This window comes from Salvelinus alpinus, chromosome 12 (assembly GCF_045679555.1).
Source record: "Salvelinus alpinus chromosome 12, SLU_Salpinus.1, whole genome shotgun sequence".
Lineage (NCBI taxonomy): Eukaryota > Metazoa > Chordata > Actinopteri > Salmoniformes > Salmonidae > Salvelinus > Salvelinus alpinus.
Genome location: NC_092097.1, coordinates 51981377 through 51994164, shown reverse-complemented (window position 1 = coordinate 51994164; position 12788 = coordinate 51981377). Strand labels below are relative to the sequence as shown.

The window sequence follows — 12788 nt, the reverse complement described above, 5'->3', positions numbered from 1 at the left end:
TGGGAGACTAGTCAGGATAGAGGGAAATTACAGAGAGATCCTTGATGAAATCCTGGCTTCGGGACAAGTCTCTGAATGTCCTTGAGTGGCCCAGCCAGAGCCCGGACTTGAACCCTATCTAACATCTCTGGAGAGACCTGAAAATAGCTGTGCAGCGACGCTCCCCATCCAACCTGACAGAGCTTAAGAGGATCTGAAGAGAAGAATGGGAGAAACTCCCCAAATACAGGCGTGCCAAGCTTGTAGCGTCATTCCCAAGAAGACTTGAGGCTGTAATCGCTGCCAAAGGTTCTTCAACAAAACGTAATTATTGGCGGAGAGTAACATCATATTTTTTGATATACTGTAGGCCTACCATGAGTCTCACTAGTGTTGAGTAATGTTCTATGAAAAGTGGTGCAGGTCTTGTTTATTTAAACAGCATATTGAAGCTATAAGCAATAGGATTCAAAGCAATGGCCTATAACTATTTTAGCACCATTTCGCACTGTTCTGAAACAAGCACGGAGACTGGTCTTTATAAATCAATGAGATTGTCACGTTCTGACCCTAGTTCTTTTGTTATTTCTTTGTTTTAGTGTGGTCAGGGCGTGAGTTGGGTGGGTTATCTATGTTCGTTTGTCTATGTTGGTTTTTTCGTTTGGCCTGGTATGATTCTCAATCAGAGGGAGGTGTCGTTAGTTGTCTCTGATTGAGAATCATACTTAGGTAGCCTTTTTTCACCTGGGTTTCGTGGGTGGTTATTTCCTGTTTAGTGTTTTTGCGTTTCACCTTTCAGGACTGTTCGTTTGTCGGTTTATTGTTTTTTGTTTCAGTGTTCAGTTTTATTATTAAAACATTATGGACACTTACCACGCTGCGCATTGGTTTGACATTTCTTACCCCTCGTCAGATGAGGAGGACGAATTCCGTTACAGAACCACCCACCAAACTAAGACCAAGCAGCGTGGTAACGGGCAGAAGCAGCAGCAGCAGCGATCGCAGGACTCCTGGACCTGGGAGGAGATTCTGGACGGCAAGGGACCCTGGGCACAGGCTGTTGAATATCGCTGCCCAAAAGCTGAGCTGGAGGCAGCGAAAGCGGAGAGGCGGCGGTATGAGGAGGCTGCACGAAAGCGCAGCTGGAAGCCAGAGAGGCAGCCCAAAAAAGTTATTGGGGGGGGGGGGGGGGGGCACACGGGGAGTGTGGCTAAGCCAGGTAGGAGACCTGAGCCAACTCCCCGTGCTTACCGTGGAGAGAGAGCGACCGGGCAGGCACCGTGTTATGCAGAGATGCGCACGGTGTCCCCGGTGCGCAGGCATAGCCCGGTGCGGTACATAGCAGCGCCGCATATCGGCCGGGCTAGAGTGGGCATCGAGCCAGGTGCCATGAAGCCGGCTCTACGCATCTGGTCTCCAGTGCGTCTCCTCGGGCCGGTGTACATGGCACCAGCCCTACGCATGGTGTCCCCGGTTCGCCAGCACAGCCCACAGGAGCATTCAGCCAGGTAGGGTTGGGCAGGCTCGGTGCTCGAGACCTGTAGTGCGCCTCCACGGTCCGGTCTATCCGGTGCCACCTCCACGCACCATCCCTCCGGTGGCAGCCCCCCGCACCAGCCTGTCTCCCCGTCTCCTCACTACAGGTGCTCTCGTCAGCGCCGCCAGGGTCTCCCGTCTGCCAATGCGCCAGGGCTCCGTCGTCCAGCGCCGCCAGGGTCTCCCGTCTGTCCAGCGCCGCCAGGGTCTCCCTCTGTCCAGCGCCGCCAGGGTCTCCCGCTGCCAGCGCCGCCAGGGTCTCCCGTCTGTCCAGCGCCGCCAGGGTCTCCCGTCGCCAGCGCTTCGCCCGTCTGTTCAGCGCCGTCTGAGCCGCCCGTCTGTCCAGCGCCGTCTGAGCCGCCCGTCTGTCCAGCGCCGTCTGAGCCGCCCGTCTGTCGCCAAGGCCCTACAACAGGCTGGTCTGCATTGCACGCAGCTACCTGGTAACACTTGCCACAACAGTACCTTCACTCTCTGGGCATATCGCAAAGAACAAAAGAGAAGCTTTATCATCTGAAAATGTCAACACACTTGTTTGTCTGAGCAGCTGGCTCAGTGGGAAGTAACAGGAGGACTGAAGTGAATGGTGGCAGGTTTATGTTCTGGTGAAAATGCCATTAACAGATTATTTTGTGTTTCTGTCCCTTACAATCAAAGCATAGTGTGCCTATTACTCAATGCACTGCTTTTATAAATGAACAAATCTTTCTTTAGGGCCAAATTTGAGCAAATATTTTTTTTTTTATTAATCATGATTAACTACAGAAAATCATGTGATTAATCGCGATCAATTATTTTAATCATTTGACAGCCCTAGAGACATATCATACGAAACTGATGAAGTTGTACACAATTTTCCTGGACCAGTTTTGGCTCTTTAGCGCTACTTTCAAAACTACGTGCTGAAATTATACAAAACCTCTGTAGCATCACTTTAAATATATTGGAGCAGACGGCAATATTTCTCACTGTAATATCCTACTCAGACAAAAAGCAGGAGCGAGTTGCCTGGTCTATGTGGAACCAAATGGGTCTGAACCAATGTGGGACAAAATTACGGTGTTAGCCCACTGACCTAAAGCCTAGAAATGACCTTGCAGAGGTGACACCAGTGTTCTGGGGTCAGGAAAGGTTACTGATGGGAGAGAGCCTAGTTCACCGAACCACCTCCGTTACACGCACTACAACGTCACTTTGAAGTGGATGATTAGACGCATCAGATAAATCCATCACAGAAAGGTCAGACCTGTCGGTCCTGCGCTCTATGCTACAGTACTATAGAGACGAGCTGTGTTTCACGTAGCCAGTGGAGGGCAGATGCTACACATGCTACATGGTGACTCACCACAGTGAAGTCCTCAGTGCTACAATACACCCCACGGTAGTCATATCTGCCCTACACAATAAGGCCTGCCATAAGACTGTGTTAGGCCAAAGTAAGTGCCCCAGGAGCTAACACAAGAACCACTTCCACTACACAAGCTTTCATTGCCAATCACCACTGTAATTGCAGAACAGCAGCTGGCTTAGCATCACAGTGAATAACTAGTTTAGCATCACTGAGAATGATGAGCTTAGCATCACAGATAATGACTAGCTTTCCATCACAGAGAATGACTAGCTTAGCATCACAGTGAATAACGAGTTTAGCATCACAGACAATGACTAGCTTAACATCACAGAGAATGACTAGCTTAGCATCACAGAGAATGACTAGCTTAGCATCACAGAGAATGACTAGCTTAGCATCACAGAGAATGACTAGCTTAGCATCACAGAGAATGACTAGCTTAGCATCACAGAGAAACATTAAAGGTGCTACATATAGAATTTCTCAGAATGTGTCCCCTATGCAGAAGCTAGGTGAATTGCAACAGCACTAGGCTACATTCAAAACAAATCTCCACGCATTCCATTTCCTCGTAACATGGCAGAGACTCGGGCTTGAGCCTTTTTAGATCGGTTTTGATCCATTGAAAATATATTATTAAAAATATATTTCATAGCAATTAGATGGTAGAATGATTCCCTACACTATTCAGTGATTGTTTTCTCACATTAACTGAAATTGAGCGAACAGTGTAGAATTTTAGCAACCAGGAAATTACAGAGTGATTTCTACATTGGCCGCTTGACCCGATTTCCACTAGATAACACAGCCACAAAGTCAAAACAGCTTTCCCATTGTGACAACAGACGCCGCTCCGGCGGGAGAAAGCAATAAGCGAATATCCCAGTCAATCACAACACTGGCGGGTGAAACACGATACTGTGAAACACTATCATTCCACTATTACTGCAGATAAATTATGGGCATTTTCTAAAATTACAATGCAAAAATTCAACAAACAAACAAACAAAAAACTACGCGTAGCACCTTTAAAACATTTGCAGTCTTTATTGTGACTTACCACAGTGAGGTCCTCAGCACTGCACTCCACCCTGCAGTAGTAGCATGACATCAAATAGCTTAGCATCCCAGAGAAACGTATCTATGGGAGCCTATAACGCCAGTTTGCAGGTATGTATAGTCTTCACATGCACCATTGTCTCACTCACCACAGTGAAGTCCTCAGCGCTGCACTCCATCCCGCGGTAGTAGCATGACAGCAGCATGTCCTTGATGTCATGGCCCGTCCGGTCGTAGAACTCACGCATGTTAAAGGGGCGGGGCTTGAAGTTGAGGAAGTCAGCTTTGATCTTCAGGGTCTCCAGAACGCTCTCCTCAACCAGGTGAGTGTCTCTGATCTCGTACCTGAGAAAGGAACAGAGAGGGAGAGTTATAGAATCTGTTAGAAATAGGACTAGAGGTTAGGGTTAGCGGTTAGGACACAGAGGAAGTCAGCTTTGAGTGGGTGTCCCATCTCATACCTGGACAGATCAGAGTGTTTAGGTCAGCCTCAACAATTTGCTAACCATACAGATCTTCTGTAACAACTCCTACATATATACAGACTGTTTCCAAAACCCCACTACTTTATTCATATTTTACATTTATAATCCCCAATGTGCTCTAAACCTGTCTGACGGTCTGTCTGCCTTTTGCACTGTGTTTTCTGATATGGGTCATTTTTAAAAAACTCTGAAGTCTCCCGGACTCTCCTGGAAGCCATGTCTGTTTTTGCATTTTCAGAGGTGTCAATACGACAGAATTATTTATGTTAATGAACACTCAGGAGGCTTTTAAAAGAACATTCCCTTACTATACTTTCATACGTAGATTAGTTAAATCAGTGCTTTGAAGGAAACCCTTCGGGAGTCCTAGCGACCAAGGAGGGATGGACGGCTGTAGGTCTGCTGAGGAACAGTCATGGTATGTAGCACGTGGGGTTTGTTCTGAAGAAAATATATACTTTCTATCTGACAGGGTAAAAACTGAAGAAAGAAGCATCTCAGATGAAGAGAGACTAGAGGGGGAATTCTTCTGTGATATGTGAACATGTCAGTACAACACTCAAAGCCATGTGCTGTTAACTCACAGCATATTATCCTCTTATTAACTGCAATACCCTTTAAAAAAACACGTTCGTTCTGACCCCAACCGTACCGGCTGGGATATTTTATGGGATTAATTTGTCAGCTCAAAACTGTTGTGTTTAGTTCGTTGAAGTCAAGCAAAGGGAGCAGAAGGTCCCACACACACACACACACACACACACACGCACACACGCACGCACACACACACACACACGCACAGCAATAGGAGGTTTCATCAAGGTGAGAATGTATCATCATTTAAGTCAGCATTCTTCTCAACAATCATTTTGATCACTCTACCAGGCAGTACAATTTAATTAATTGCAGTGAGAGTCCACTTTAGTGAAAGTAAGAGGATGTTGCTAGTGCAGTAATTGATGTCAAGTGGCCTTAGTAGCACACTCAGAGAATGGGAACAGTAACTACACCATTCAGATAGTGTTATATGCTTTGGGGTTTTGTTCAATTTCATTTTCAATTTCGAGGTTGGTTCTGTTTGGGTGTGGCTTGCCCTGATTGGAATCATCCTCATTGGTCAGGATGTGTTGCACCTGTCAACTCGTTAGTCAGTCATTAGTCACTGTACAGGTGTTACCGTATTTAGGGTCTAGTTGGCATGAGAGATGTTGGAAGAGCTAGACTTCTGTTTAACTCTCCCTCTTTAAGTTTGTGAACACAAAGCCTTTTATTTTGTCTCCCTGTTTGGTTTACTCCACATTTATTTTCACTCCCTAACCTAAGTTGGGGTGGGGGATTTCATTTCTTCTAGTTTATCTGTTATCAAGCAAATCTACATTTACATTTACATTTAAGTCATTTAGCAGACGCTCTTATCCAGAGCGACAAATCTAGTGGGCACCCATGGTGTTAAGACCCTTCTCATGTTTGCTTGGCTAGCATTCAGTAGGCCCCCATGGATGAGCTTCAGAACCTGTTTTAAAAACACACCTGGTTTTGTTTTGCTTGTCAGTGATTCATTTGTTCTCTTTTCATGTCGAGCAGCAATTTTTTGTTGCTTATTGGGGGAATGTAACAGGTGCTATTTAAAAACAAAACACTTTACAAACCAGCTGGTATAATTGCACTGCTAAGCACACACTTTAAATACTTTTATTTTGAATTCACTATTCTCAGGATCTATACAACATATTTCAGGAGTGCAGCACCAAAGGGTCTCCCGTCCCGATGTTTTGCAGAAACGATGGAGTTCCTGTAGAAAGACACATCCAGAAAGCTCCATCCATTTCCCTGGATATCCATCCATTTCCCTGTATCTCCATCCATTTCCCTGTATCTCCATCCATTTCCCTGTATCTCCATCCATTTCCCTGGATCTCCATTCATTTCCCTGTATCTCCATCCACTTCCATGTATCTCCATCAATTTCCCTGGATCTCCATCCATTTCCCTGTAAAGCTCCATCCATTTCCCTGGATCTCTATACATTTCCCTGGACCTCTATCAATTTCCCTGGATATCCATCCATTTCCATGGATCTCCATCCATTTCCCTGGATCTCTATACATTTCCCTGGATCTCCATCCATTTCCCTGTAAAGCTCCATCCATTTCCCTGGATCTCTATACATTTCCCTGGACCTCTATCAATTTCCCTGGATATCCATCCATTTCCATGGATCTCCATCCATTTCCCTGGACCTCTATCAATTTCCCTGGATCTCCATCCATTTCCCTGGATCTCCATCCATTTCCATGGATCTCCATCCACTTCCCTGGATCTCCATCCACTTCCCTGGATCTCCATCAATTTCCCTGTAGAAAGCTCCATCCATTTCCCTGTATCTCCATCCACTTCCCTGGATCTCCATCCATTTCCATGGATCTCCATCCATTTCCCTGGATCTCTATACATTTCCCTGGATCTCCATCCATTTCCCTGTAGAAAGCCCCATCCATGTCCATGGATCTCCAGAGGAGACTAAGTTTGTTTTCTCCAGGAGCAGTTTAGTCTGGAATTGTTTCCATTCATGTTGCGACAGTCAATGTTCACTAAGAGAAATCCGTCCAGGAACTGGGAATGGATCGTTAATGCTCCATTGCTGCTGGTAGATCCAGCCACTGAGTAGAGCTTGTTTGAAAGACAATTTTAGCGTTGCGACAAGGCACATCTGTACCAAAAGTGTCCCAAAAAAATCATCCAACCTATACTCCATTAACGGAGGCAATTACAACGCATGTGCTTAAGCTATGTTTACAAAGCAGCTGGTATAATTTCGGTACTAAACACACACACACACACACGTCAATGTAATTAAATAAAGGTTAAATAAAAATAAAATTGTGAATACCACTGTCCACAAGCTACTCTAGCCAAGATCCTCCCACCTTTCAAAGGTATCAGTATGAGGCCTGCCTGCCCTCCTGCCACTATCAACCCCCAACTCCTCTGTTCACACACACAGCTACTAATTAACCTTCATTAACACTTGCCTGGTATATGTGGTACCAAATGGGTTTGAACCAATGTGGGTCTCCTGCACATGTCACGTTCTTTCAAAAATCGAACCCAGAAGCAGACCAGGACAAGGAGAGTAGGAAGAAGGTGAGTATTTATTTACAAGTGAATATGAAGGGGTAGAACTATCCAAGTAGCGTAGCGGGCAGCGGTGGTGAGTTGATGGGAGTGAATAGGTGGGTCCAAGGGAGTAGCGGAAGCCTCCGACGACCAGGCAGGAATGGGGTAAGTGATCCGGGTGAATAACTGAAGACAGAACAAACGGAGGTAAGTTTAAGGCAAGCAAGACGTACAAAACAACAAAACAATTCTATCAAGCTGGAGGCTGATACGCTGGCACAACATACTGTTCATGGCTAACGATCCGGCAGGGAATGGATGTCAGGTCCGGGCTTATGAAGAGGAGAGATGATAATCAGGACCAGGTGTGCAGATTGCTGATGGGATACAGGTGCGGGTAATTTGAGATCTCCCAACTAGCTAAATCGCCCGGCAACCAGACAGGGTGCGTTCCAGGACACCGGAAAAAACACTCCAGAACAGAACACAGGCAAAAACAGACTCAGGAAACGGGATTCGTGACAGCACACCAATTTACGGTGTTAGCCCACTGACCTAAAGCCTAGAAATGACCTTGCAGAGGTGACACCAGTGTTCTGGGGTCAGGAAAGGTTACTGATGGGAGAGAGCCTAGTTCACTGAACCACCTCCGTTACACGCACTACAACGTCACTTTGAAGTGGATGATTAGACGCATCAGATAAATCCATCACAGAAAGGTCAGACCTATCGGTCCTGCGCTCTATGCTACAGTACTACAGACACAAGCTGTGTTTCACGTAGCCAGTGGAGGGCAGACAGCTTAGCATCACAGAGTCTCGACCAGACACACACAGGTACTAATGAACCTTCATTAACACTAGCATCCTCACCCACCAGGTAGGCGGTCCATTTCAAAAGCCATGATAACAAAGCAATAAACAATTAGTAAATACAAACATCCACATAAAAAGTGGCAAATGCCATTAAACAATAAGAATTATCATACAGAATTGTGTATATTTGTGTTTAGACCCCGGCAGGAACAGAAAAACCAACAAAGCCTCCTCAAGAAGACTGGTTAAAGTAAATAAGGACGACAATTGTATGGCACTCAGGTGACAATTATATCACATGCAAAATCCACTGAGATATCATAAAAGCTATTTTGTGGGTGAACTTCAATTATTTAAAACCACCGAAGTGAAAATAGATTTACGTGATTAAATGCAGAAAACATTTGAAAATGTTCTAATACAGAGTTTTAGAGAGTTTATCGGTTTCCTGTGTTCAAGAATTTAAATTGTGGAATCATTCCAACAAAGCAACATTATAAAAACATTATTTCAACAAAACAATCATGATGACAATGACTGAACGAACGCTCTCTCTCTAACACTGATCTAGTTTTAACTACTGTACCAGCGCTACGTTTTGAACAGTCTGAAGTCTTATTTCAGTCTTGTAATGGGATGATTCATTCAGTTGTTCATGGGTTTCATTTGATGTTATTCAGACAGAGCATCAGTTACACACTTCTTCTCCCTTCTATTTGTGTAGATTACAGTCATATTTCAGAGTAATAGTCATATTTCAGAGTAATAAAGTAATATTTCAGAGTAATCAAATCAAATATTATTAGTCAGATACACGTGGTTAGCAGATGTTAATGCGAGTGTAGCGAAATGCTTGTGCTTCTAGTTCCGACCATGCAGTATTAACCAACGAGTAATCTAACATAACAATTCCACAACTACTACCTTATACACAAAAGTGTAAAGGAATGAATAAGAATATGTACATAAAAATATATGAATGAGCGATGGCCGAACAGCATAGGCAAGTAGATGGTATAGAGTACAGTATATACATATGAGATGAGTAATGTAGGATATGTAAACATTATATAAAGTGGCATTGTTTAAAGTGGCTAGTGATACATTTATTACATACATTTTTTCATTATTAAAGTGGCTAGAGATTTGAGTCAGTATGTTGGCAGCAGCCACTCAATGTTAGTGATGGCTGTTTAACAGTCTGATGGCCTTGAGATAGAAGCTGTTTTTCAGTCTCTTGGTCCCAGCTTTGATGCACCTGTACTGACCTCGCCTTCTGGATGATAGCGGGGTGAACAGGCAGTGGCTCAGGTGGTTGTAGTCCTTGATGATCTTTTTGGCCTTCCTGTGACAACGGGTGGTGTAGGTGTCCTGGAGGGCAGGTAGTTTGCCCCCAGTGATGCGTTGTGCAGACCTCACTACCCTCTGGAGAGCCTTACAGTTGTGGGCGGAGCAGTTGCCGTACCAGGCGGTGATACAGCCCGACAGGATGCTCTCGATTGTGCATCTGTAAAAGTTTGTGAGTGTTTTTGGTGACAAGCCAAATTTCTTCAGCCTCCTGAGGTTGAAGAGGCGCTGTTGCGCCTTCTTCACCACGCTGTCTGTGTGGGTGGACCATTTCAGTTTGTCTGTGATGTGTACGCCGAGGAACTTAAAACGTTCCACCTTCTCCACTACTGTCCCGTCGATGTGGATAGGGGGCTGCTCCCTCTGCTGTTTCCTGAAGTCCACGATCATCTCCTTTGTTTTGTTGACATTGAGTGTGAGGTTATTTTCCTGACACCACACTCTGAGGGCCCTCACCTCCTCCCTGTAGGCCGTCTCGTCGTTGTTGGTAATCAAGCCTACCACTGTAGTGTCGTCTGCAAACTTGATGATTGAGTTGGAGGCGTGCATGGCCACGCAGTCATGGGTGAACAGGGAGTACAGGAGAGGGCTGAGAACGCACCCTTGTGGGGCCCCAGTGTTGAGAATCAGAGGGATGGAGATGTTGTTTCCTACACTCACCACCTGGGGGCGGCCCATCAGGAAGTCCAGGACCCAGTTGCACAGGGCGGGGTCGAGACCCAGGGTCTCAAGCTTAATGACGAGTTTGGAGGGTACTATGGTGTTAAATGCTGAGCTGTAGTCCATGAACAGCATTCTTACATAGGTATTCCTCTTGTCCAGATGGGTTAGGGCAGTGTGCAGTGTGATTGCGATTGCGTCTTCTGTGGACCTATTAGGGCGATAAGCAAATTGGAGTGGTTCTAGGGTGTTAGGTAGGGTGGAGGTGATATGGTCCTTGACTAGTCTCTCAAAGCACTTCATGATGACGGAAGTGAGCGCTACGGGGCGATAGTCATTTAGCTCAGTTACCTTAGCTTTCTTGGGAACAGGAACAATGGTGGCCCTCTTAAAGCATGTAGGAACAGCAGACTGGGATAGGGATTGATTGAATATGTCCGTAAACACACCAGCCAGCTGGTCTGCGCATGCTCTGAGGACGCGGGTAGGGATGCCGTCTGGACCGGCAGCCTTGCGAGGGTTAACACCTTTAAATATTTCAGAGTAATAGTCATATTTCAGAGTAATAGTCATATTTCAGAGTAATAAAGTCATATTTCAGAGTAATCCGTTTGCACTACAGCATAACAAGAGGATTATGTGAGAAGTCACATCTTAGTTTAATCAAGTAATTACATATCATATACAGTATATCATATATAGAACCTAATTCAAGTGTAGGAGTATACCATGTAGGTTGCAAACAATGCAGCTAGTTGATAAATTCCTGTTGGTTCATTTACTGCAATTCTTAGAGATAACTTCAAAGTTCAGTTGTTATGAGCAAGGATGAAAATTAAGCTAGCCCGCTAGCCTGTGGCTAGTAAAACATAACGTGTCCAACTAGCCCACTGGCTATTGAAATGTTGTATTTGAAAATATTGCATGGCACAGATTTTGGACCCGGACTACTAGAAATTACAGTCTACTAGCCTGGGTGGCCAGTGCCCAACATCCGTAAAGCTACAATATATAACTTTTCTAGGAAACATGACCAAATTCACATAGAAATGTGAGTTATAGATCTGTCGTTCTCATTGAAAGCAGGTCTAATAAGCGGTAGATCTGTTCTATGTGCACTATTTCTATGATTCACGTTCCTAAGTTTCGTTTTTGCGTCTTTTACTTTCGGTTTTGTACACCAGCGTCAAACAACTGAAAATACAATATTTTTGGTTATGGAAAAGACATTTCACAGCAGTTTAAATAGTACAATGATTCTTTACAAAATGACTAGTATTTTTGTCACATAAACTGACATTAGGCAAACTAATAGAAGTTTTAGCAAGCAGGAAATGTCAGCGTAATTTCTGCATAGTGCATCTTTAAGTTCCATCCCTGGTTCAGTGTTGCCAACTTAGTGACTTTGTCGCTATATTTAGCGAGTATTCAGACCCCTCTAGCGACACATTTTCAAAAAAGGGATTAGCGACAAATCTAGCGACTTTTTCTGGTATTATTGGAGACTTTTGGAGACTCTGACGTGAAAGCACATATTGTTCTTACTCTTCTCAACGAGCAGCGGGTGCTGCCGTGGGCCCCAGCCCCGTCCCAAAGCACTCACAGGCGGACCAGTCCTCGCGCAGCAGTCCCTCCCAGCTGCAGTCAGAGCAGGAGATGTTCACCCCTCCACGTCCAGACTGCAAATGATTTGCGCATGCGGGAAGCCGCCGCTGGCTGATCCCACCCTGGCTTACATTTAGGGCGGGATGTAAATGTAAAAAACTAAACAAAAAAACAAAAGAATGATATAATTTTTTAAATAAAAAACGAAGTAACTCCGCCAGTGTCTCTTTTGGGTCACTTTTGCCAGTCCCAAGCCCGGATAAAGGAGGAGGGTTGGAATTGTGACATAAAAGAAAACAAGAATCGACAGAAGAAAGTTCATTTGTAGTTCTAAACATATTTAGGGTGTTTTTTACTCACTTTTTGTCTCTCCCACGACATTATTCCTCTCTCCTACAGCGTCCATCACAATTACATGCACATTATGCCATGTGCATGGCAACACTGCCCTGGTTATGAGTCTGAATACAGTGACGTTTTCAGGGTCAAGTTCAACGTCAGACTGTGAAATGGGAATCACTTCTCAGTCCTCAACAAATCGCAGAAGGATAAGTCAGACATGGTCAGGGACCAATTAAAAAGCTTGGTTCTACAACTGTATACTTTTCAAGGAAATGCTACTTTAGCTTGATGTTATTTTCTATAAGCTACAGCAGTGTATTGGGTCACTGCACTACTGCTGTGAAACATATATATATAAAATTCTACTCAATATACTCTTTAAACTAATTTCCTGTATCCCCCTCTCCCTCATACTAGAACGCAGTCTTGCTCTGTCCCTCTCGCACTGTAGCAATACATGCGCAACGGTTTCAGTTTCCTGGTAATTGGGGG

The 12788-nt window shown here is 44.8% G+C and overlaps 1 protein-coding gene across 2 annotated transcripts in view; it reads right to left on the bottom strand.

The window, feature by feature from the left end:
• The window catches only part of LOC139536333 (acid-sensing ion channel 1B), a 381353-nt gene that overhangs the window by 359951 nt on the left and 8614 nt on the right, over nucleotides 1-12788 (bottom strand). The window contains exon 2 of one of the 2 annotated variants that reach the window (XM_071336787.1): nucleotides 4075-4270. In XM_071336787.1, coding sequence (XP_071192888.1) covers nucleotides 4075-4270 — 196 coding nt within the window. Of the gene's footprint in view, nucleotides 1-2860; nucleotides 2872-4074; nucleotides 4271-12788 lie in introns of those variants that run through there. The other variant, XM_071336789.1, reaches the window with a different exon arrangement.